General features: G+C 40.2%; 1 protein-coding gene across 14 annotated transcripts; it reads right to left on the bottom strand.

Annotated features, from left to right (window-relative positions):
* Positions 1 to 114: 114 nt before the first annotated feature.
* Positions 115 to 21,985, bottom strand: PTER (phosphotriesterase related). 14 transcript variants are annotated; one of them, XM_027901615.1, is made up of 7 exons: positions 21,857 to 21,875; positions 14,600 to 14,643; positions 12,862 to 12,969; positions 10,690 to 11,167; positions 8,067 to 8,332; positions 4,472 to 4,612; positions 115 to 964 (listed from the first exon to the last, which is right to left on the bottom strand). In XM_027901615.1, exons 4-7 carry the CDS (start codon positions 11,119 to 11,121, stop codon positions 754 to 756), a joined length of 1,050 nt encoding a protein of 349 aa, XP_027757416.1. In that variant the 5' UTR covers positions 11,122 to 11,167; positions 12,862 to 12,969; positions 14,600 to 14,643; positions 21,857 to 21,875; the 3' UTR covers positions 115 to 753. The 14 variants fall into 14 exon arrangements, with proteins under 14 accessions (XP_027757416.1, XP_027757417.1, XP_027757425.1 ...); XM_027901616.1 differs by lacking the exon at positions 21,857 to 21,875 and adding an exon at positions 21,336 to 21,579; XM_027901624.1 differs by lacking the exon at positions 21,857 to 21,875 and adding an exon at positions 17,612 to 17,799 and having other exon boundaries at positions 10,690 to 10,994.
* Positions 21,986 to 26,552: the final 4,567 nt, after the last annotated feature.

Raw genomic sequence — 26,552 nt, 5'->3', positions numbered from 1 at the left:
CTTTACAAAAAGAAGCTGGTCTGTGTCAAGTTTTACATGATCACTGTGAGATTCCAAAAGTTCATGATAAAAAAAAATGTGATTAAAAAAAGACATCTGTAATAATACTGCACATAGTTTAAGAGATCATCAAATTGCTTTATTCAAAAATATATTTTTCCATGTATTTTTTACACTTTCAGTTAAAATTAAGTAAATTGTTCAACTATAAAGAAACATTATCTTCTTAGATTTATTTGAGATTTCTCTTGCCTTGTGTTGTCTACAGAAACTATTTAAAAGTTCCAGACATTTCATCAAGCCTTACTTAAAGAATACAAGGATAATGAGAAGATTGTCAGAAATACAAAGATTAAAATCAGCCCCTGGGGACAGGAAATTTAACTGAAAACCATAATTTCTTTCAAAGTCCAGGCGATGCATCTTCAAAAGTCGTTTGGGGTAACATTCAATAATAGTATTAGATTATGCTCTTGAAATAATTATTTTCAAATTTCTATTGAAAAGATTTTGCAGGTAGGCTCATATTCAGTAAATCATTCATGAACAAGCTTCCAGAGTGGAGGAGATGCAGAAACAGTACTTAATTTTGATCTTCTAATTAAAAAGAAAATTTCTAATCAGTTCGTTTGCATCTCCTTAATAATTTTCAGTTTCTCTGAAAAGAACCAAATTTTAAAATTACTGCTCTCTGGAAAGAAATTTGAATTTTATCAAGCTTCCCTATAGAACAGGAATAATTATTCATTATTCCTACTTAAAAGTCAACCACCGCTTTGGATTTGCTAGGAGTATTTTATCGATTTTATCTTGGGATATGCCTCTAATTAGCATTTTAGGAACTATATTTTCAAAGATATGTGAATATCCATGACCTCCATATTTCATCAACCTGTTCTTGGTGTGCACATCATGAGCCATCAGAATTCTGTCTTCATAGCCTTCATCAATCAGTGTACGAATCCTGAAAAATTAAAAGCAAACTTGTCAGTGAAAGTTCTCATTCTGCAACAGCACAGAACCAACCAGGATTTACATTTCTTATATTACGTACTGCTGGACTCTATTATAGGAGAAAATACTTATTTTAAGTGCTCAGAAAACATACTCCTTATATTCATTTGAAATTAAAACACATGTTTATCGCATGAAAAAACCCTTCCTCTGAAAACATAACACCACACATCTCAAAATAGACAGGGAAAACTCCTTTGATTTGGCACATGGCTTTGCATTCCTAGTCCCATGAAGTTCACAGAGGAATTCAAGAGCTTCAGCATAATCATGCGTGGGGCACAGGTTTTATATACATGAGTAAGTAAAAACTTCCTACCTAAACTCCTTCTCAGCAGGTTACTTATTGCTGCTGTCACAAAGCTGATCCTATTACATTTGCTAATGACCAGACTGTGTGTGTGACAGGTCCTTTAAGAAGCCTGGCTCAACTGCACAAATACTTCCATATCTTCAGTTAAAATCCCCTTTAGCAAACCAGGTTAATAAAAACATGAAGTTGCCACCATCACGTTCCATATAGACAGTTATCATCCAAACACATTTCAAAGATGTTCATTAAGGAAGAATATAAATAAGACTGGCACAGCACAGTGCTAGCATGTGCCAGGAAATAAGAGTGAATATGGCAATCCAGCTGAACAGGCTTGGCAAAATGACAGGTCGGCTTGGAAAAAGAAATAATCACTCCCTTGTATCAGGACGGCTACAAGGCCTTCTGTTTCACGTTTCACTCAGGTAGCCTTAATCCCTTGATCAGCTAAATTTTTAGAATTTATTAGGTGGGTCTGAACATCTGTACTGCATGACTGTTAAGCTTTCCAATAAGCTTCAGTTTAGTTTGTCAGTATATTCCTGCATTGAAGTGGCAGAGGCAGACAGACCAGACCTGGAGAATACTTGTTCCTCATGTAGGCCTCTAATTCAGTCATTTGCCAGCACTGTGAAATTCTGATTCTTACCTTCCTCACTGCTTTGATCAACAAGAAAACAAATACTAGTTTTATAAGTAACTACACTGTGTCTGAAAGCCCTGTCAGTTTTTATTGCAATTAGTTATGAGGAAATACATGTAGCAGGATCTAATCAATATGGGCAGCAGGAAGAAGACACATAGGATAGAATTTGCTAAATTATCATCTTTCAGAAAAAAACAGCATAAATAGTGCCAAATAGTGCACAACACTATGTATACCACAGCATTACAACATCACAAGTATGTACTCCAGCATGAAATTCAGAGAGACTATAGAATAAAATTATAGAATATGATGAGTTGGAAGGGACCCATCAGGATCATTGAGTCCAACTCCTGGCCCTCTGCAGAACACTCCAAGAATCACACCATGTGCCTGAGAGCTAAACGCTTCTTGAACTCAGACAGGCTTGGTGCTGTGACCACTTCCCAGGGCAGCCTGTTCCAATTCTCAACAGAGAGTAAGAGCAATGGCACTGGGGGAACTAAGTTGTTTGCTGACCAAACATCATTTAGAATCATCTTCTTTCATATTTGGACTAATTTTTCGGGTTGGGGAGGCATATGGTCCTTTCCATTTCGTATTCATTGCTCCTTTTTCCTTGTTCTTGTAATTTTAGTTAGTACTTTCTTCTGACTCAAATTAAAACTGTCCCTGAACAAAAATCAGTGTTTTACTTGCATTAGCAGTAGATTGCAGCCAAACTGCTGAAGTACACAGATGGCAAAACTGTGTGGAGTAGGTACATTATGACTACAGAAGTTTATGTTTTGAACAGAAAAGACCTGAAGAGATTTTTCCCTTAAGTATTTTCATATAGAGATCAATTTGATTTCTACCTCTCTGGAGCTGTTTCACAAAACAAAACCCTAAGGAGACTGCCACTGCCATCTCAAGTCCGTTGTGGGTGCATCAATATCCATTTAAGGGCACTTCTAACTCAAATGTACATATTTACACCATACAGTGAGAAGACAAACTTTTCGCCACTTCTTCCTATGAACAGCCTGCTGCAAAAAATACTCAAATGCCAAGGAGTTTAGGGAGAGACATCAGAGGCTGAGCAAGTATCATGGAGGAATGAAAACTCTGCCACGGTTGAACAAGCACTTGTTAACCAAGGCATAGACCAGTTCTCTCTATGTATTCTGCAGTGTTTCTGTAGAAGCTGACCTGCCGTGGCACAGGAGAGGGGAGGAGGCACAGGAGAGGGAGCAACTTTATCCATTCTAAGTGTGAAAACTGCAGATTCCTTGCAACAGTTTAAAATACTGAGTGCCAGACTGAGAGCACTGTTCAGAGAGAGAAACTATTCCTAGTGTGAAAAGCAGCAGCAAATGCTTGGCAGTGAGTGGAAGAGTAACCACGGCACCTTCTTAGGAGGGAACAGTTTGAAAACAGAGATTAGTTTCAAGGTTCATCTGACAATGAGGGGGAGAGAAGCTATGTCTGAAATGTAAGTGGAAGCCAGAATCGACTTCATTAGTGATGAGAGATCATAAAATCTTTCTCATCAAGGAGAACTTAAGAACCATTTTTGATTCTGGAAGGTAAAAAGACACAGGCAGGATGGCACCTCGCCCCTCAGAAACCTGCCACTTCACTGCTCACAAACACTGTGGACAAACAGCACAGAAGGATCACACCTCCAGACGGAGTGGAAAGAGTGAGATGGTCATTCCCAGCTGATCCTACCTTCTCTCAGACAGTTTCTGCACAGAATGCACCTCTTTGGCAATACCTTGTGTCAGCACAGCACAACAGATTTGCTGTGCATCTGAGCTGAGACCGCAGGTGCTGATGAGAAGCAGGGAAGAGGTATCCTGCCAGTGAGGCCAATATTTTCACATTGTGAGACAGTGTGAGGAGCATGAGAGCTCTGAGGAGACAGGAATCGCATCCTTCAAAAGAGAGAAAGGGCAAAAGGAAAGGGGGTAGAAAGGTGACAAAGTGCTTGGAAGAAAAAAGGGACCTTTTCAGGAGAGAAGCACAAAATCAAATCCACCCAAAACAACCAGCAAGTTTTGCTGGGTTAGCACACTACTGAGGAGATGTAACAGGATCAGATGATGCTTAGTAGGTTTCCAATGCTATGTTTCAAATAAAAGCCAAATCCTAACATAAATCCAGTATCTCCAGCCTTTTTTTTAAAAACAGACTGTATAAATGCGGTAAATTATAAAATTCAACCAGATCAGCATGGAATTAGGACGGAGAATGAAGTTAAAAAAGCTTTTGATGTTCTTCTCAAGTAACTTTGTACAACACTATGATTCTGCATCTTCCTTTGCAAATAGAAGAAATGACACGTACTGCTCTAAGAGTGTGACTGCGGCAGGGGGAAATAGCATTATTTTAGTATGAGAGAAGACAATTTTGAACAGCAAGCAGAATCACCATGCGATGGTCTTAAAGCAAGTACCAATAACATGTTTTAGTCAGTGGCCATGCTATAGCTTAAACTGCATGGGAGCAGATACCTTGCAATTCTTTCATTGTCGTTCGGCATGTCAATATCGGGATGGAACTGGTAGTGAAGAAATTCTGTACCAAATAGATCATACTCTAAATAGCATCCAAGTTTAGCAAATTCCAGAAGTTTCTTTTTATCAAATATGGTCCTGCAGAACATACATAACACAGAGTCAGCACTGTAAAACAGGAATAAAATATCTCATGGCATGAGGACAGGAATTTTGCGACCTCCTACTTGCAAGGAAAAAAAACAATATTCCAAGATTTAATTCACCCTTTTGAAAAACAGGACTCTTGTTTGACACATGCAACTTAAGCTGATACACAGCATTGCCTTTCTCACATTCATTTGGGATTTCATGCATTAAAAAAAAAGAAACAACACAAAAAAACCCCAACTCTTTCCCCATGAAATAATGAAAACATCTAATGATAATCTTTAAATGGAAACAGGAAAGTTACTTACTTTTGATATCATTAACCCTCTCAACAGACAACCTAACCAGGAAAGACATTTAAGGAGGAGGTTAATTCATAGTGACACTTAAAAAAAGAGAAGGACAATGGCTTACTTAGACAAGGCAGATTTACTTTCCCAGAAGAGTTACAGGAGACAGCTCCATCCAGGGCTTGTTTCATCCATCACACACCCGTAATACACAACTTTGTCTTTCGTTTCTATTCTGTACAGTGATGTTTCTAGATTGCCATTAGAACAGCAATATATCATTGTTTGCACTGGGATCTGGCCAGAGCGCCTTAAGGAAATGCTCTCACCAAAATATATAATGGTACTGTGTGTACCTGGGACATGGGCTTTACAGCAGATTTGAAAACTGAAGGAACAAATCTTCCAACACATATCACTCATTTGGAAAAGGACAGCAACAGAAATAAGAGCTCTCTGGAATATTCTGAATTTCCTTTGAACCATTTTTACCAAGTGTATAAGCTGTCCAAAGGAAAACAAAAACATTCAAATGATACAATTTAATCTTTATAGCCACAACACAATTTTTTTCATCTAATTAAAAACCAAGTTTCCACAAGAGCATCACAGTTAACCAAAAGGGCAGTAGCTCAATTTTTTTTTTTTTATTATTGCAGATACTGATGTCACAAAGCAGTTTTACCTTTTACAATTACATCACAGTCTGTTGCTATGGAAATGACTGATGTCACACTTTCAATATTATGACTTAACAACGGGACCAAGTAGGAGGAACAGATGGGTTGAGAGAGACAAACCCTTGTTCAAACAAGCCTGCCATCAGCAGGAGTCTAAGACTTGCCAACTGTAATTAATAAAAAATGTTATTTTAAAATAAATGTTACAGTTTACAGAGACTGAACATTTATTACCAAATGAGTTTTTCAAGTGCAGAGCAAGAGAACAGGTTATTTTAGATCCAGCTCTGCTTGGTTCATGGGCAGACAGTCGCCAAGAATATTCAATCCTGGTGCACATAGCAAAAAAACCCAACAATATATTTCAAAATCACAGCCCAACAATTTCTTTTTAAGACTATTGTTAGTGTCATGCTTCCGGTGCTCTGTCCCAACGAAGAGCTGGAGAGCTTAATTTTATCAGCCACTGGGTCACATTGTGAGCCATGGGGATGCAGCAACAGCAGCAGTGCCCAGCTCAGATTGCAGATTTCTGTGCTGGAATTGGATGTTTGGGCAACGCTGTACCTGAGCTGCCCTGAGCTCATAGAAAAGGACCATCCTGTAGTTTGGGCCTCGTCTGTAAATCCTCATGGGGACAGCCACCAAACCATTATGAAGCCCATATCAGAGCAGTTGCTGTGAGCCCTCTAACAAAAGCTAAAAGTGAATGAATGTTGATCTCTACCAAGATACCTTTTTAACCTTAACCCCTAACAAATGGCCAAAGCCAAGGCTAAATAGTTTTGCTTCCCAGCCTTTAACTGCACCATATGGACACATATTCCGCTGTGGACACTTGCTACCTTTTGTTCTAGGATGCTAAGTTGCAAAACAACAAAAACACGGTAGCCAGCATTTTAGTTTTATTATTTCATTGTAAATCGACTTGCTAACTACCATTCTGTCTGTGTCAAACGCAGACAAGAAACATGGAGCTATGTACAAATTTATCTCACATTTAAAGGACTGGGATGCTCCCACGTGGATTTTTCTCACTGGAAGAGACTTAAAATGTTAAATGCACATTGCAAAGCCAAACTTCACAGTAGTTTATCTTATAGCAAGTGCCAACCCAAATGTGTGAAAGTAATGATAGAAAGAGAAATAAGGAAATGTCATATTGTGCATCAGTGGCTGTAAGTGAAACTGCACCACTGTCTTGACTATTTTCCTGCTTATACTGCTTGACTTCCACCGATAAATTACTTAATTCTTAAAATACTTAATTCAACAATTTACAACAATGTATAAAGGCAAAAAACCACAACTGTATATTTATGTATTAACAAAATGGCTATATAACCACTGGCTGTTTAACACCAATCGAAAAATAAATCTGATTACTTCCCAGTTCTCTTTCATTAGAAGATTTAAGTGATCAGTTTTTCTTTAAAAACGGGAGGAAAATACAGCAACAGATACAATGGAATGCAGGTCAGTACATAAAGGACATTCGTATCATTTATAATAAATGAATAGAATTTCATGGCACTGGATTTTATCCTCCTAAAATCCCCAAGTAAAAAAAAGGGTTTTGCATACAAAACACCTGTAGCTCAACTGCTACCTCTTAGAGCCTACAACCATCAGAAATTTGGAGCACAGTGCTGTTGCCTATACCGCACTCACATTGAGGGCAAACAATTCAATTGCTGAGAATCATATGACCACAAACAGTCTCCATTATTCAGCAACTGGCCAGACTGATCAATGTTTGGACATATGCCAGCTCACTATGAGCAACACAAGGTCATACAAAACTGATCTGGTAATAGAGGCTGTATTTCTAAGCTGGAGATAAAAAAGTAACCCAGTTTCTCTCCATGCCCGATGTGGAGCTCCTGGGTTTTGTTCTCAAGAAAGCTGTAAGTTAGCTACCCAGGCTTCGCTACGAGCTATCCAAAACCCACCTTTTTTTTTTTAAGTGATATTTCTTTTGGTTGGAAGCAGAACATTAAAAATCTGCCTTCTGCTTTGATCCAGAACACAGCAAAATTAAGTTTTCCATTAGCTTCTGTGAGATTTTGGTAAGGCCCTTAAGAGCGATCCAGTCTTCAAAAACGCTGGAAGCCTAGCAACTTGCCACCCAATTTGGTGAGAGCTGCTCAGTGTCCAACGCTTTGTAAATACAGGGATTTGTGCAGGGATACAAATTAATGGAATTCCTACATTTAAAATGCAGTTACAGTTATTCCTAATCTCTTTCCGACGTTTTTTAAGGGAGTATTTAAAATACCAAAGTCATCAATGGAAATCTAAAAGCTGATCCTGACTGAAGTGCTGGAGGCCAACCAAGCTCTATAAAAGCACTTGTTTTTAAGACAGCAAAACAGAAGATAATACTTAATGTCAACTATTTCCAGCATAGGTCCACAAACCCCAGTGAGTTGTGGCAACACTGCTGGATGGACAGTAGAATAGTCTGCTTACCTGTCCAGGTGAGACATGACTGTCTTTGAAGCATCAGCCCCAGCTTCCTGCAGAATGCGGATAATCTGGAAAGGTGAGCCGCTGTTCCTGCCAGGATGGATGATAACAGGGCACCCAAGCTGTGACTGAGCCTCTGCTGTTGCCTGGAGCACACGGTGTTCACTCTGAGTCAAAGGCCAGGAACAACCTATTTCTCCCACCACACCACACTTGATGTTAGTCCCATCTGCTCCTTTGAGTATCTCATCAACAATAATGTTTGTCAGCTAGAGAATAGAAAAGGGAGATCTTTGGTTATTAATACTATTTGTGTTAAATAGCATCAAATTTGGCCTATGGACACTGTGCCTGTTATGCTCCCAAGGTCTTTCTGAACTTATTGAATTAACAGCTGGGTGTGTGAAAACACTGTAGTTAAAATCTGGTTTCTGTCAACTAATGTTATGCCAGCCATTCACTAAGACCAAAATAAAGAGAGAAGCAAATTAATTTAACAGTATCTGTTCGCACATTTGCCCAGGTTTGCCAAGAATGTTGGTCTACATATAATTTGTACTCTGATGTAGCCTGAGATAAAGTTTTCTTTTTTAAAAAAAATTTAGTTAATTCCAAAACCTGTGCCTTACACTCCTGAATTGGCTCCAGACACAGTTCAATGTAATTTCTTGCAAAATAAGGGCTTGGAAAATAAGGAAACCTTGTTATTCAGACAGGGAAGGGAGAAACTCTGGTAAAGATTCCAAAGAGACAAATTTAAGGCAAATCCTTCTTATGGGAATGTGGATGTAAAACAACAGGAGCTCTGCTGACTTCAGGACCACAAAAACAAAGTTTATCTGACAAATTTACATGGTCAAAATGAGTTGGCTTTTAAAATATTCTTAGGCAAAAATAGACATCAGAATCTCTTAATAAAAGCAGATGGTTATAAAAGCTTTAGTTTTTCTTTTCCAGAATAGGCCACACATCTTAAGCACACATTCAGAGCTGAGCACAAAATGGCTCTGATGGTGACCTGCCTTCTGGACTGGATTAAGTGCTCAGTACAGGACATCTGTGGGTCTCCATCAATCCACCAAGTACAGAAGGGAAACCTTTGCCTCAAGAAAACTATTTTTATCAAATTTCAAGTGATGGAAGAACAATTAGGAAAAGCAGGACTGTTGTGCACAGGTTGGGCCAGCTAGGGTCCGGTTGTGTTGGCAGCACTGCTCAAGTTTGGACCACTGATTTTTAAAATGAATTTAACTCATTTGTGAACTGTGACAGATTTTTAAAAATTTTCTCATCTCTGTTCATCCACATTCACAGCCTCCTGCCTTGGAGAGTTCTGTTCCCTCTTCTCCCCATCATCACATTTTCTTAATAAAAGATGAATGAATATTTATTATTATAGGAATATCTGGGGACCTCAGTTATTATTAACACTTTGTCTTGGACACCATACAACCAACCTGATGTAGACTCCCCTGAAAAGCCTAAACAAATAACAGAGAGAAGAGATATAACACACAGCCTGAGCAGACCAATGATTTACAACTGTCCTATAAATATTGCAATTATTTATGCTTTTTACAAAAACGGGAAATGATTAGCCAGAAAAAAAGACAAGAGAGCTAGCAAGGATATACTCCTTCCTTAAAAATAGTAAAAAACCCCAGGATAATCGGTGATGTACCAGATGTCCACACATGAAATACTTTATTTTCCTTTTACTGTTGCATTATAACAAATCCCTCAGAGAAAATGGAGCTTAAGAACTGGAAATGCTGACAGATAACCCCAGCACATGCAAGTAGTGCTGCTCCAGCTATATTGTTGCCAAATACCTCCGAAATCATAGGGAATAATAGAATCCTCTAATACTGTCTTTTTAGTGTTAGAAAGCAAGGCATTTCTTTATTTGCAGTGCTGGGTGTCTATGTGGCCAACAAAAATCCTGTCTCCATACAGACACTAATACAGCACTTTTCCACCTATTTATACATTTTTAACAAAGAAATTAATGTCTGTTGGTTCTAAATTACATAATTCCTTTTCATTAACTAGTATTCTATCCACTATTGGTTATTAATCTCTTGTTGCTTATGTTAATTAGTTGACACTTTTAGTCTTTTTAGTATCTTTTTCCTCTGGTAGGGATTTTCCAACACAGATACTGAGCCTTTGTCAGTCTTCTTAGTTATCTGCTGGTTTCTGCAAAAGGTCCTTGTTTCCAGATGTCCAGCTACAACAATACATCTTTCTCTCACGGGCTTTGTTCATCAAAGGATATCAAGGTTAACTTTAAGAAAGCTTAGTTTTAGTACTTTTTCCAAGCCATGTTCTCGCAAAAGTTGCTTATGAAAACCTTTTGTTATATGCTGGTTAAAAGTGATTTAAGGTCTAATACACAACCTATATTTAATTAAGACAACTAATTAAAAGGTTAATTAGGACCATTAAAAAAAATCAGAAAAGTTATATCATTTCCAACAATATCACACAAGCAGTAATGCTGTTCCCAAGTTTTTCACATTAAGAACATCTGTATTTCATCTATTTTGCTGGAATTTCTCTCCAGCTTTGGCTTACCAGAGATAATTCATAGGAGAGGGACACTCAAGCAATGGTTAAGACTTACCTGCTCCACTGTCATGGCCTGTGTTTGAGAAGAATGAGTGGAATCTACATAAAAACCAGCACCAGCAATAATATGAACCCCAGTTTCTTCAGCAAGTTTCTTCAAAGTATTCATATCCCGGCCAATTCCTGTAGTTGTGTTTTCCACAATTGTCCCACCACCTGCTGCTTTAAAATGCAACAGCTCCTCCTTCACAGCATCTGTTTCTTGATACAAAAGAAGATTTTCTTTATGGCTGTAGGGATTTTGCTTAATCCAAAACAAGTTCTTCATCTCAATGGGCCCATCAGACAAAGGCTCTTGGCCTGGAGAAGGTGGACAAAAACAGCTGCTGTAGTTCATAGTCAAGTGTTCGTGAGTCAATGTATAGCCAAGGCAGTCTGGCTCCACAAGGCCCAAGACAGTCTGCACTTTCCCTCTCAAGGACGGCATTTTTCTTCAACAAAAGGTAAAAAAAAAAATCAGATCCTAAAAGAGCCTGAGAAGGAAAAAGAGAGGAAACAAAAACATTTCAGAAAACCTTTCTCAGGCAATTTCTGAATTCCCTTCTCTCTCACACACACATACCTACACGCTGCATGTATTCACTGGGACGTTTTCAAACACTGTCTGCAGCAGAGTGGTCAGGATGAAAACCAAGGCATTGATTTTACCCAACTGCACTTGTGCTGGTACTCCAGCAACATAAACACATCGCATTCCATTACATAGAAATCATCATCATTTACTGTGCTGCGGTCAGTATCACATTAAGACAAATGTTTCCTATTTAGTAACAACTACTGTACGTTCATTTAGGATTCATTGCTCCTCAGCAGCTGGCAATTCTTCTCAGCTTGAGCCACCAGATGAACACTCTTGGCACCAAGGCTGAATATTTCTTACTGGTATGTTCAGTTTATTTATCTCTGTCCTCCAAGACTCACTGTCCCCCTCAGATATCAAGGAAGCTGTGTTTGGGCACCTTGTCTGCCCCTCTGTATGCAGAATGCAGGGATAGGGGTGATCATCTGCTCCTCTGGCTTCAGCAGGGCTCAGGTTCTACAGCTGCCTTGTCCAGAACAACTCCTCTAAAGCTGACAACAGTTGCTGAAGATGTAGAGTTGCCCCCAACTTCTCAGTAGAGAAGCCAAAGTGCTTCACTGGCCAAATATTTTATCATTTAAGTACAGGCCTTAATCTAACACTTAACTTATACAGCTCAGCATCTCAGACACTTTTTTATTCATCTCTAACATGAATGAAACAATGATATTTCTCAAAACTTCAAATGAGTAGTGGCAAAGACAAACACTGAGGCTACTGTCTGCAGTCGGTTCATGTCAAAGGACCTGTGCCAGTTTGGCCTGACTCACTGCAGGTTAGAATTATCTGCAGCTCTCCCCATTGGGATTTTGTTAGGGTTTTTTTGTCTTTTGGGAGTGGGAATTCATGTTAGATCTTCCTGATGCTAGTCACAAAGGCTTGAGGATATATAGTTAAAATCCCTAGTCAACCAAAATCATCAGTTATGAAACAAAATACATGTTTAATCATGTCCAGAGGAAAGGACTAACTAGAGCATGCATTATTGATTAAAGAGAGAGGTCTTTCCCATTCCTGTCTCCCTTTTAGTGAATAATGTCATAAACACGGGTTTGTTACTGGTAAAGCCCTCAGAGGACATTTTCCTTTTAACTGTTAAAGTTAATCCACCAGGATGACAGAAAAACTGAAACCTGAAGGGCACTGAACTCTACATATCAAAGGGCACAGGAACATCAAGACCTCTTTGGGGGTACTTTGATCTCACGAGAAGCAGTCACTGTCAGAGCACCAATGCACAAAAGTGACCCAGCCCCTGGAAAAGGCAGCTATTGCCTGTGCCTAGTGAAGTCTGTAGTGCTGGCAGTTACTGTAATATGAAAACTTGGCCATCCATAAGAAAGAGAAGCGACTGACTGACTATGCTTACTTGCCTTGTGTAAAAGCAGACTTACTTATGAAGAACTGTTCTTTTAGGAATTTCATTTCTAAGCTACTGTGTTAACTTGTTTGGGAAGGCAGAAGAATAATTACTCGCATAGAACAGACTGATGGCTGATTAATATAATGATTTGGGGTTTTTTGCCAATAAGAAGGGCAAGATTTCAGAAAATATTATTTTTGAGCAAATAATTAAAAGCAAAATACCTGTCTTAGTCAGAAACTGCTGCTCACTGCAATTCAATTAAGCTGTCCAACCCAGTCATTAATTCCATCCTTGAACAAGCCTCGTGCTATACAGAGCAACCTACTATTCTGGAGAAAGTTCAGTGATCTGAGTCATTCTTATATGCACAGCAAAGTGAATGACAATTCTAAGCATTACTTTTGCTTTTTTTTCCTTTTTTTTTTTTTTTTAATGTTAAATATCTACACTCTAGCATTCAGTAAAACCCTGACAGCATAAAGAGTGATAACTACTCTCTGCATCAGAGACACACTTTTCTTTCCCCATGTTCACTGAGAATTTTCCAATCAAATTAGTAAGTTAGCAAAACAAACCTATATATAAATTTTTCATACAATTAAATACACTAGTATTTTACTTCTTTTGATAAAGCTTGCACAAATCAACAATAGTCTGTTTCCTTAACAATTTTCCACTTCAGATGCTTAGTTATTTAATAGTGCAGTTTCTCAAACAGGTCACTCTAACTGAATGTGAATTTTTGCTCACTTTCAGATTACCACTTTGATGAAAAGTTGACTTTCAGTATTTGTTCCCACTAATTCCTTTCTGACACAGTTAATTTAGACTACCCTCAAATGATCTGGTTTGCCCATTGTGAAGACCTGTGGCTGCACATGTGAGATCTTCTTATAGCCTGAGGCTGTTGTCTTCTGATTTATAACTGCAAGGAACATATAAAATTACCAGTTCCAGTGTCAGGTTTCTCTTATAGACACCAACCTGTTGATTTTCAGACTCTAGATTTCTCATTACAGCTCATATACAGAATTTACAGAACCTTTTGATTGAGGCAAAGGATTTTTATAAACTTAAGAAGCATCACAGAAATGGAAACTGACACAAACAGCATTTAAAGTAGGTCTAATTTTATCTGCATGAAAATTATGATTAATATTAATGCCTGTGCCTGCTTACTAACACAGTTTTAGAAACCCATTGCTTTTAATAAAAGAATTATAAAAAAATAAAGACAGTCAACAACCTGTGACTGGAATAATTTTTTAAACTACTGTCTTGATATCTTCCCTACTTTCATTTACACAGACAGTCTACCCTGATTATGCAATAATGATACATTATTCCTAATAAGATTCACTTAGTGGAATCAGAATTTGAGTGTTTTTAAAACAGATTTTAGGTGCAAATAGTTTGTACAAGGAGTAAGGATTGCTGCTTAGTTTAAGTATATACATGTTACTACAAAAATCAGTGTTCTAGTGCTTTACTAACAACTTGCATGCCACGTTTTCCACAGAACTTTCTTCTGAAAAAGTTTCTTCTTTCATATACCAAGGACTGAATTCATATCACCTCATTTAGACATCTAAATTGATGTATGTCTTTTACAGAACAATCATCTAGACCATTTTCATAGTGGAGATAGAAAGACATATTCACAGGCAACTCATCCAGGCTATTTTGAGTGTTTGTAATAGGACAGGACAAGTTACTTTTTGTAATACTATCCTCCTTCCATGGACTAAGGAGGGAGCCAAGAAGCAATCCTGGACAAGACAAGTATATTTTAGATGGTACTTCATAGGACATGTGAACTATATTTCCTCAATCTAAATCCAGTCTGAGGTGAGAGGGAAAGGTGCTGATTCCTATGATAGAAGATAAACAGGTAGGCTCATATATGGAAATAATAGATACGTTGGTGTTGAAAATCACTAATTTATGTGGTGGTATCACCAAGGTGCTCCTGCATAGACCAAGGTTTCTCTGCTCCTGATGCTCTATAAAGAAAGAAATAAATATTTCCTGAAAATTACATATTCAGATAAAAATAAAATGAGAACTGCTTAACGATATAACCAAAACTTGAACTTTTTCTCAACGGTCTTGAAACAATACCTGAACATTCTTGTGATAAACTCTGGACCAATCTTTACAAACACCAATTGTACGGTACATAAAATACAACTGTCACCATTAATTATTAAATATTGGTGAAGTAAACATTTTTCCTAGAGGTATTGTTAAGAGAAAAGAGACTTGCTGCTAAAAAGGTCATGGTACTGCATTCCTGAGTCTGGCAAAAACTCCACTGAGTTCAATAGATGTTTTGCCTGAATACTGATGACAAGATTTGTGCTTCCGCTTTTCCCATCTGAAACTTGCGCTTCAGTCATTGTGCCATTGTAATGGTTTTGTAATGGGAAGTCTCCTTGGGTTTGGATTAGTTGCTTCCTACAGTAATCTCATATTGCTGAAACATTATAATCGCATAAACACAGCTTCCACATGCTAATGCCGCATTTGTTTTGATTTGGTAAGCACATTTTAATGGCATTAGCACAGATTCTCTGTAGACTGGTATGGGAATCATTTTATTGCCGTTACATTACAATGTGAGATCACAGCAACACTAAATCCAGACTGCTGTGACACAAAATTTACAAAAAAAAAAAAAAAAAAAAAAAAAAAAAAAAAAAAAAAAAAAAAAAAAAAAAAAAAAAAAGGCAAAAAGAATGGCTCAATAGGTATTTGTTGTATCCAAAAAAAGTTAAATACTGCTGCCATTTGGAAACAAGCGCTGCCCTGGCTGCATCAAGAGCATTTTAAGTGGGTCTTTCCATAACAACAACGCAGTCCTGGGAAATGTGACATAGTGCAGGTTCACTACATATTTACAGATGGAGGAAATGTTCTGAGCATTCAGTTCTACTTTGAGCAACCCCTACAGAGCATGGAAAAGCCACAAATTAGAAATATATGACACATCTGCAGGTAATGCCATTAGCTGGTCTGTGCTGCATTACCTCACTGTTTCCCAAATGTAAACATTTTGCAACAAGGGAAAAAGTTAGCAAGACAAAGGAAGAGGAGGGGCAGAGCATAAGAGAACACATGTAGGTGATGTCAGGAAGAATTTAAAAAAAATTAATGTCTTTCTCCCCCTCTATTTCTGCCAACCCTGCAGAGGTTTACAGGGTGGAAGGAACTCAATACTGCCAGCACGGTTCTTCCTCTTCCCCAACAGACAAGCAAGCTTTCTAACTTCTTCAACAGATGGGTGACAGATCTACTTTACCTTCTTAAAAAATGTATTCACAAGTGCTGATTACAGGACAAACATGCCCGAAACCTTCTCTCATACAGAGGTTTCAATAAGCATGTTTTTTTTTGTTCATGCACAGCATCAGGGAAGTGCAGCTACAGGGGCTGTGGAGCAGAGCAGAGCTCACCACAACTGGCTGGGTGAGAGCAGCAGTAGGACTGAACTTGCACGTGCTCCAGGACAGACACAGGCTCATCTGCCATTTAGCCCAGCAATTACCTTTGTCAGTCCCTGCAAAGGTGTCCAACAGCCTGTGACGCTGCATTCCTTCACAGGCGCTCGCACGTGTTACATGAGACAACAGTGTATCTTATGCTGCTTTGGGGTTATTTTGTCCAAGAAACAGAATTTGAAAGTGGGGTAAAAGTACTGACAAAATGCAGATTGCTGGGCAAACTTCTGTCCCTTCTGCAGAAATGGCAGATATGCTGCTCTGAAGGTGACTGGTTATTCTCATTAAAGTCTTAAATGTTCTTCCCCATCTTCAGAATTGCCACTGGTCAGAAGTGACATCGGTCTTTTTCCTCTCCCAAAATGGTACTATGAGATTATCATGATGTCCTGAACTTCAAGCTAACTCAGAAAACTGAGCCAAGGAAAATAATCTTACCTATTCAGAAGCAGTGGTTTTTTTTTTTTTTAACTACCTTCATACCCTGTTAATTAAAAAAAACGCATCATGACAGCTTTTCATAGTATGGCCCGTTGCCTAGTGCAGAAGTGTACTAAGGAGACAAGGGCACACTAGTACTAACACAGGCATCAACAGTGAGGCAAGGCTTTGAGTCCTAAGGAACAGTGTCACATGGGAGAACTTTCATGCCTTAAATAAAGCTCTTATCAGAGAGGAAGGGAACACTTACAGTGCCTCTCCTCCTCACAAACTCCTGTCTAACCCCATAGGACTATACGTTGCAGCTCTTCCCTTAGTGGGGCACCTGCACTTTCCCACCTTTGGGTGACTCTATCTTCATGCAGTGAGTAAGAACCTCATCATTTTGGATACGTGTAATCTCTCAGCTGGGTAGAAACTGGCAAAGAGATTCAATGCCTAGAGACCTGCTGGTGCAAATATTTGAAAAGCATCATCTACCCCTACCTTGCCACATTTTTTCACAAAACACACTCAGAGTAGTGGGTTAACACTATGGCCTTCAACAACCTATCTCTAGTCCCCAAACCATTCAAAAACCTGTATTTCCTTAAGAAGCAAGCGAAAAGATATGCTAAATATTGTTTTTCACTGGATTTTCCGTATATGCTTTGAGCAATCAAAAAACCTTTACACTATGGAAGTGAGAAGGAATACATAAAAAGTTACTGTATGTGCTATGAAAAAAAACTAGGAGAGCTTTAGCCAAGCCTTATATAATCCTACAGTGATAAAAGGAAGTCCCAGCAAAATATGCAGGTACACACACTGCAGCGTTTACACTGCTTGAGTTACATTACATGTTTCACAGTCTAAAAGCAAAGTCACTTTAATTTTAAGAGAAATTTAAACACTAGTACACATATGGGAAAGGCCAATATATTGATCCCCTGCTCTCAGAACCTCCAAAAGGACTCTCTAAGGTGAGAATTGGGTAAGTGAGAAGTAAAGATTTTAAATGTTCACCTGAAAGGTACGTGAAAATTCTTACTAAGTATTCCCTTCGTGGCTCAGTTAGTAGCAGACAGACAGACCTTCCAGCTTCACCTGGTCTGAGGATCACGTACAAAAAACAGATTGCTTCCTTACATTTGAACTGCCACACCAGAACAAGCGCAGCCTCTCATACTGGCCTCACAGTATGGAGGCCAAACCTTTGGATCAAAGCAAGCACGTGTGCTCAGCATATGACCATGTATGCATGCCAACAGTGATTTGCCCCAAGACACTTTGTACTATGCACAATTTTTCAATTTGGTTAAAGTTTAGCTGTTGTGACTTGAATAGTCAGACTTCTATTTTACCTTATTTCTGTGCAGATAACAGTCTCAAAATCTAGGCTTCTTTGAGCAAAGTCACATTGAAGTTTCTCTTCCTCAGAGAGACCAGCATACCCATAAGTGTTTTTTCATTAACATCTCCTTTAGAAGAACTTCAGGGGATTTTACATTTTGGGCAGCTTCCAAAATTACTCCTGATAAAAGGTCAGATAAAAATTCTGCTCCAGGGTCAAACATTACATTAATTATATTTTACATGCACACATAGAGTTTTTAGGCCAAAAATCAGAACTGAAGTCACATTATGCTATATGCAAATATGGGCTATGTCCTGCATGTTGATATATACATTTGTATTCTTAAGACTAAATGGAACCATATTTGCTTCTCATCAGTTCTGGGCTACAAGTACATATTCTCTTTCCTGCTAGGACAACAAGAAGTAGGAAAGAAAGTCTTTGTTTTTCAGAAATGGATATCCAGTCTTCATTCCCTCTGAATTCCAGATTTGAAACCAGCATACATCTAACATTCTCATTGACTTTTGTTGGTTTTCTCTCTACTTCAGGTCACATACACAGATTTTCACATGAGCTTAAACATTTCAGTAAGCATGTTGGGCGGAGCATTATCACTCACTTGTACAGCCCTATCACCAAGAGCCACATAAAATCACTCCATGATCTTCACATGCAGAAATAAGGAGAAACGGGATTGAGGTCTAAGACAGCAGAGAACAGATATCACCCTTCTCTCCACACAAATCTCTAAGCAATGGATGACTGATGTGCATTACTACCTCCTGAACCAGACTGGACATTACTAGCTAGCAAAATTCATATGAATGAACCTTAAGGTCAGCTTTCCCACAGAACATACCAGTCACTGATCCACTGAGACCTGTGAAGGTGGAAAAGAGCATGGAGATTGAATTTAGTGCTTCACTCAATATCGCAGACTGCAGTAACTGAGATAAGCAGGGACTTTCAGAAAACCACCTTCTTTACCACCGAGTGACAAGCTTAGATGCACAGAACTAAATTCAACGTCCCACTACTGCAAATACCTACATCACAAAACTTGCAACCAATCTGAAGACCTACTGGAAAAAAAACACCCTCAGAAAAGCCTCAGAGTTTCTACTGTGACTGTTCTCTATGTCTGCATCAGGAAATGGAAGGTAAACACCTTTCTCAAGGTCCACTTCTGCTCTAACGAGAAACTAGCCCACAGAAGAAAAGTTAATGTGAGTCAAGGGAAAACTTAAAGGTGATGGCTGTAACTTAATGAGTATCTTTTAACTTGGAGACTGCCTTTACAGAGTCTGCATGTTTTGTCAGAAGTCAAAGTCAACAACCTCTTGCTTATACAACTCTTGTTGATTTTAAGTTCTTACCCCCATTTGGATAGAGCAGTGGAATAGCAGGAACAACCAACACACACAAGCTGACAAGACTGTCAGGTCTCCTGCATATCCTTTTTTTCATTTCCAGGTATTGCTGAATCTTCAGTTACCAAGAACTGGACACAGAACCCTGCCACTGTTTTGCCTCTTTGTATCACAGAATGTGGTATCTAAGTATTTCTGCAATGATACAAACTCATTACTTTTGTTGTGGAACCTATGCTCTGTTTTTTTAAAAAATCCTTGCTACCCAGTCTAAAGTGAATAACCCAGAACAAAGTCCTGCAATGAGGTTTACAAATCATCAGAGTCCAAGCATTAAAAAAACAGTTGAACATTTCCAGACCCATCTGAAAATGACCTAACTGCCAGAAGGTACACAAATCACAGCAAGGAAAGGATTTAAATTCCTTTCAATGGGTAAATAATCCTCACTGCAGTGACAAGGCTAAGACAACTGTAGGATAAGATGTAAGATGCTGAAAGAGCAGAAAAACGGAGAGTAGCTCAGCAGGTAACATACCATTCTTCTTTGGTCCCCCCTCCTCCACAGAAATTAGTTCAGGAAAAACCCTGTGGCTTTGGCTTGACAAAACTAGGGCTTCAGAGTGTCTTTGAGAAGAGTGATTCTACATGTTTCTGACATCCAAGTTAAAAACTGTGATTTACTTAAAGCTGTCATATAAGGGATGATGGTGGTTGCCTTTCTTCTTAGTTCCATCTTATCCAAGTAGTTAAATAATTGTAAAAAATATCCAGCTGTTGCTAGGATAAAATGCTTTTCTTGGATTATTACCCACATACATATTATTATCAGACCAAAGACATGGGCACTGCTTAGAAAATTCTGAGGAAGCTTTTTAATTTGTGACCAGAAAATTACATTAAAGCAGAAAACCTACCCTACCAATTTTGAGAAGATGTAACCTAGAACTAGGGAGATGGGACACTCCCTTCTCTTTCCAATATAGCTGGCAATCCAGTTATCCAGAAAGACAGAAAATGTAAAAAAGTTCAAAACTGTTCTGAACCAAACTAGGGACTTGAAACTTAGGTTTCCACAGTTTAGACAGATCTCGAATTCTCCCCCTACCAGACAGTTGGCCAGTCTGATGAAAGTAAAAGTTTCACTGTTTTCATGAACCTTAAGAAGTCTTGGTTTCAGCTTACTAAAAAATGAACTTCTTCAGTATTTCAAGTTTTGAAAGGTGGGAAAAACATTTTAGATCTACATCAAGTGAAATAAGGAACAAAATTCACAGAATGTTCAGAGAAATAGTCCTTTAATAAACACAGAACTCGCTGGTGCCATATGCTTCACCATATACTGATTTTTATGTGTGAGAAGCAAGCTGATGGCTCCCTAACCACAGAGGGAAGCAGTGACACTTGTTCCTGTTCCACCATGCATTAATTTAATAAGTTAGAACTGGTCACCTACATAAAATATAATTAAGCATCTGAATGCCATTATTGCCATTTTTGATTACAACTACAAAAATTATTGTGACGATGGTGACATGATGGCAAATATTACGTCTGTTAAATTCCAAACCACGAGAGGCATTCATAATAATAAATGACATTTGTGTAGTCTTTCATAAAACAATCCCAAAATACCTGACAAAATGATACAAAACTACCTATTAGAAGCATCACTTCACCCATCACTGACACAGCCTCCAGCAGAAAGAAGGCAACAGCCTTTAAACACTACAGAACATATTACGACAGAGAATGTTGAATAATGTATTCAACACAAAGCAGAAGGGAATTCCAGACAAGTAAAACAAAATTTCCCAAGTGCAGGTGACCTCTGGCTAAAAATTTGTTTCGTTCAACAGCTATCACAAGCCTCTAGCATACAGAAGATAGCACAGATACAACAGACACACCTAAAAAGAATAATTATGCTTACAAGTATGTTAGAGATCATATATACATTCAAATACTTGCTAGGCTCATCTGAGTTCCTCACCAACAGGACTTGTATGCTTCAGCTTGAGGCCAAATTCATCACAATACAAGACCTGCTGCAGAGGGGATGCCAAACACACGAGGTGACTGCCCAGCAGTGGCTTGGCTACAGTACTGAAGCAGACTTGGCAGGGGGACCTAAACCTCCCTCGCTCAGAACCTGCACTCCCCTCTGCGCTCACCAAATCTGTGCAAGAGGAGGAGAGAGCAGAGTCTGCCACAGCTGAGTCTTGTAAAGGGCAGCGAGCCCCAGGCCACAGAGAACATGCATAGTGTGCGAATCCTAACAAGGCTCACAGGCAAGTCTGGAGCTTTGCCGTTGAGCCTTGTCAAGCTTAAGCAACTCTGGAAGCATCATGCACAGGGATACGGGTGCTTCCAGATGGAGAGTCAGCTGAAGGCAGGCTCTGAAGGTCCCAGTTTTGGATTGAGGCATTTGTTCCTTCCCAGAGCAACCCTCGGGGACTGTCGGGAGGGAAGTACTAGAGGGGACGTAGTTCCAATATTTAACTTGTTATGACTGTACAAATATTAAATACCAGCGGTAAAAATAGCAGCGTCGCTGCACTCACACAGTGAAGCCGCCTGAGCTCGAGGGTTATTCTGCTGGTAACAATCATCTGGTGCTCTGAAACGCCTTTCCAGAGAGGAGGAGGTGTTCATCCCCTTACACTCCCGACCCAGCGCCGCTGTCCCAGCCACCTCTGCCCCTCGTCCCGCAGCCAGCCCCCTCCGCCGGGGCTGGGCCGGCCCCGCCGCAGCCCCGACTCGCACCGAGCGGCGGCCCCGAGCCCGGCACCCGGCCCGGTGCTGCCCGGCCCCGCCGCACCCCTAGCCCTGCCCGCCCGCCCGCCTCGGCCCTCCCGGCCGGCAGCGCAGGCGGCGGAAGCCGCTCCCGCCCCTCAGCTCCGGAGAAGTTTCCCGGCCCGGGCTCCTTGTCCGGCCGAGGGCACCAAGGGCGAGCTCGGGGGGCGGCTCCGGGCCGCGGGAGGTGGCGGAACCCGCCGCTCACCCGCAGGCAGGACCCTCCGCCGGCAGCGCCGCTCCTCGGCCGGCCGGGAGCCGCGACCGCCCCGAGCGGGGCGGGACTTCCCGGGCACGGGAGCGAGTGGTGGAGCGGGCCAGGAGGGGGTGGTGGGAGTGCTGGAGCCCGGGGAGCCCGGCGGGCGGCGAGCGCAGCGGAGCGGAGCGGAGCGGAGCGGTGCCCCACGGCCAGGCGGGCCGGGAGCGCTGCCCCTCTGGCTCCCTGCGGGCCCCGCCCGGCTGGCTCCCGGTGCTGGAACCGCTCCCCGTCTCCCCAGGAGCCCCGCGGAGTGAGGTGCAGCAGTGCTTTGTGCCAGCCTTGGCTCCAAGTACAAATGAGAGTCGGTGGCTGTGAGCGACCTTGCGCGTACCCCCTGTTTACACAGCAGGAAGGAGGCTGGGATCCACTGAGTCATTTGGGGGGTTGGGAGCTCGCGCTGAATACTCGGGCTTGCGAGTGTCAATATTTTCTAATTTGCCCTTGCAGTGCAAGTCACTGGGAAGGTTGAAGAGGCGCTTCCCAGTATCCACAAACAGGATGACAATGACAGTAATTCTGGAAAAAAGTGTAAGTGCAAGGTCTGAAATGAAAACAGAGCTGACGCCAGGCTAGAATCATCAAGGTTGGAAAAGTACCAAGTTCATCTAGACCAACCTTTGGCTGAACACCACCATGTTAACTAAACCATAGCACTAAGTGTCAAATCACTTCCCTGGACAGCCAGTTCTAATGCTTTTTACCCCTTTTAGTCAAGAAATGCTTCCTGATGAAGAATTCACCTTCAAAATCCTTCACCCAGGATCTCAAAAGTGTCTCATTTCCCTAAGGCTCACATCATCCTGTGTGGTACTATTCCATTTTATAGAAGGGTAAACAGATGCTGGCAACGTGACCAGCAAAGGCACAGAGGACAGTGAACTTCTCTAGCCCTTACACACAGCCGAAGCTGCAGCAAAGCCACCCTGTGCACTGCACAGACGCATTACCCGAAGTCAGGAAGGAGACCTCAGGCTTTTCTGGGAGAAGTACTTGCTCTTCTTACTGCTATCTGTTCTACTTTGACTCCTTCCCTGTCCCGATTTGTATCAGGTTGGGGCCAGCACTGAGCGCAGTGCTTGCAAATGGATTCTGGTGTGCTTGCCTTTTATACAGCTTTTCATTGCCTGGGGGAGATAGATCCTAGCTTTTATTCAGATTCCAGATAATCCTGTGATACAGAAAGTGAGTGGGCAAAACTGGGAATGAAAGCCAATGCATGCCGATGCTCAGGCCGTTTATCATCTGTCTTACAGCAAAGGACAAAAGTGGAGGTAGCGGATGAAAAATGAGGAGGGTGCCAAAGTAAACAACTTTAGAGAGGTAGGAGGTAAGAGAAAGTTGTGCTTTTATGAAAGTGATAGAGAAATGGAATTTTGTCTTTAAAAAACCTAACCCAAACCAAAAAACCAAACCAAAAAGAAAACAAAGCAACAACAACAAAGCACAAAGAAGAAAAGCATTGTGAGAATATTAGAATCCAAGGGTTAGAGTCCACAGTGACTGGTGATACTGGTGTGGGGTGGGCTCGACCTCTAGGGTCTCAGCTGAAAGGCAAATTACTGCCCAGTAAAGGGAAAGTAAAGATGAAGACAGTGAAACAAGTGAAATGCTTGAATTAGCAGCCACTCACCGTGTATATGCAGCAGTGATTAATAAAAATAGATGGCTAGAGCTAAGCTGCTGGGATGGTTCCAGTTGTCAGCATCACTTGTTTTTATTTGCTTCTCATATGAAGTCAAGGGAGTAGGGATCCTGCAGAGATTAAGTGGAGATACGAAAGTTGCTTATAGTGCCTTGTATTTCAACATGTTCATATTGCTGGGCAATCAGTGCAGGAGAAATAATGTATGAGAGTTATGTTAAAAATAGTCATGCAATGCTTTATGGGACATCATTTGTCACTGGCCATATCAAACCTGTTTTGAAGATTTGTGATGAATTTTACATAAGGCCTGTACTTCTACATTTCTTTTGTGTTTTAAAATATAAAAGCGGTATTAAAATTTGGGTAGTTACAAAGCAAAACCATGTTCAATCTGCATTTTTACACATGCAGAATGATCTTCTCTTTAAAGCAATCTTCACTATGTCCAAAGCAACGTTAGGTACTATATTTTTATTTTTTACGTCCTTGACTTCAACCTGCTACAAAACCGAAGTTTGTAAACATAAAGTAACAAGACTTTGTTCAGACCAGATGCATGGTGAACAGTGAAAACAAGTCAGCAGCTGGCAAAGTTTATACATAGGACACTGTATTCAAAATTTTGGTGATATACAACTGTAGGTAATTTATCTGGCATTTGTATCCACTTTCCCCAATCTGAAAACCAAGAAGTGGGCTTTCTAGAAATATTGAATTTGTTACCACATTAAATGGTTCATGATATTGGGGAAACAACCCACTACCTTTGTCCCCCAAGCCCCTCAGCTATACAAATAGCAGCAACAACTGTCAATAACATCACAAGCTAAAATATCCATATTGCATAGTTCAGAAACAAGGAAAAGTAGTCTACACATTAAAAAAAAAAACAAAAAACAAAAAACAAAAAACAAACCAAAACAAACACAAAAAACCCCCCGAGTTCTTTGTTTTTTTCATTCTGTCAGAAAAGCTTTATGTCATTATAGTCGCTTTTGTAGAAGTTACAATCTGCTCAGGGCTAAGTCACACCTGTGCTTTTGTCCCCCTCAGCCATGGAGTGACCAAAAGGGTCACTGAAGCCAGTGTTCCTTTTCCCATTTGGGACACTGTTGTAAAGTCTGTTCCCTATTTGCAGTGGACACAAAATAAGCAGCAAATACTTGCAGTACTTGAGCTTCAATAGCATCTCTTCTCTCTCTAAAGGTGCATGAAGAAGAGAGCAGACCAGTAGGTGCAATGCCAGGCCAGGCTGGCTTAGGGGAAAGTGCTCTCAAGGGGCCATACCCAGAGAATGTAGAGGTCCCAAAACCAGGTGGTATTTCCCAGGGCAGAGAGGCTGTGACAGCCACTGCCATCTGGGTAGCTATGGCAACAGCTGAGCCATTGCACCAGGACCCTGGGGACTAGGACCCTGGAGACTGAGTGATCTCCAGACTGAAATCTTCTCAGGGCTCAATTACTCAGGTGTTACAGAAGATATAAAAAACATGCCATGTTTTAGGTTTACTCAGAGAGCAATTGATAATGTTTACACTGGCTTGCATGCAATGTTTTTTTTCTTTGAGGCAAGTCCCCTTTTGACTGGTAACACTGAAACATTATAGCGCTCTTTAGGCCAAACAGGCTGCTCAGGAAAGTTGTGGAGTCACCATCCCTGAAGGTATCTAAAAGACATGTAAATATGGTGCTTAGGGACATGGCTTAGTTGTGGGCTTGTCAGTGTTAAGTTAATGATTGGACTCAGTGATCTTAGAGGTCTTTTCCAATTTAAAAGTTCTATGATTCTAATGTAACTGGGAAATCAGACAAAATTCTGGACATAAACAAGCACTTCTTCAGTATCGTGTTGTATGTGAGTTTTTCTTCTGGTATGTCTCAAAGACAAGGAAATTACAGTTTGCTTTAATAAAAATTAATGGCTGAAGGCTAGAGATTACTACTATTCCTTCTTCAGAAAGATAATAAGCACAGAAAGGAAAAAGAGACAAAATGTAATTTAAGTAGTATTTGTGCATGGGCCATTGCAAACACAGGCATTTGCACACATACTTTTGAGGAATGGGAAGTAAGAGTATCATGTGCACCCATGCACAGTATAATCCACAATTTACAAGTTGGTAGTAGAATAAATAGGAATCCCAGAACGTAAAAAACACTGCAGAGGAAATTGATTCAGCAAGGGTAAAATATAAGAAATTTAATCTCCCAGGGAAACCCTTTATTGATCATTATAGAAAAATTCCCCCAACTCTTTCCAAAGGGATTCCATGAAGTGGGAAGGTTAGAAAGTATATTTTGCTAGTCAGTCTGGCATATGCCTATTGCTCTTAAATGACAAAACAACAGGCAGGAAATTATTGTATGGTAAGTAACATTTAAAAATCAACTATGATAGTTTGGAAGGGGCTTCAGGTATGTCTTTTTTGTTTAGGAAGCTTTTTTTTTTTTATTAACAGTGTTATTCAGTGGCTGTTCTTGAAAAACTCTGAGGTGCTAAAGATATAGGTACCAGCCTGAGTGTTAAATTGCAGGTGCTCCAAGGAGCAAATAAAAATTGGA

The sequence above is a fragment of the Empidonax traillii genome, unplaced genomic scaffold, assembly GCF_003031625.1.
Source record: "Empidonax traillii isolate 1590-97213 ecotype Southwest subspecies unplaced genomic scaffold, ASM303162v1 scaffold801:size538433, whole genome shotgun sequence".
Lineage (NCBI taxonomy): Eukaryota > Metazoa > Chordata > Aves > Passeriformes > Tyrannidae > Empidonax > Empidonax traillii.
Note: the sequence above shows the minus strand (reverse complement) of the source record. Positions and strands in the feature narration are given on the sequence as shown.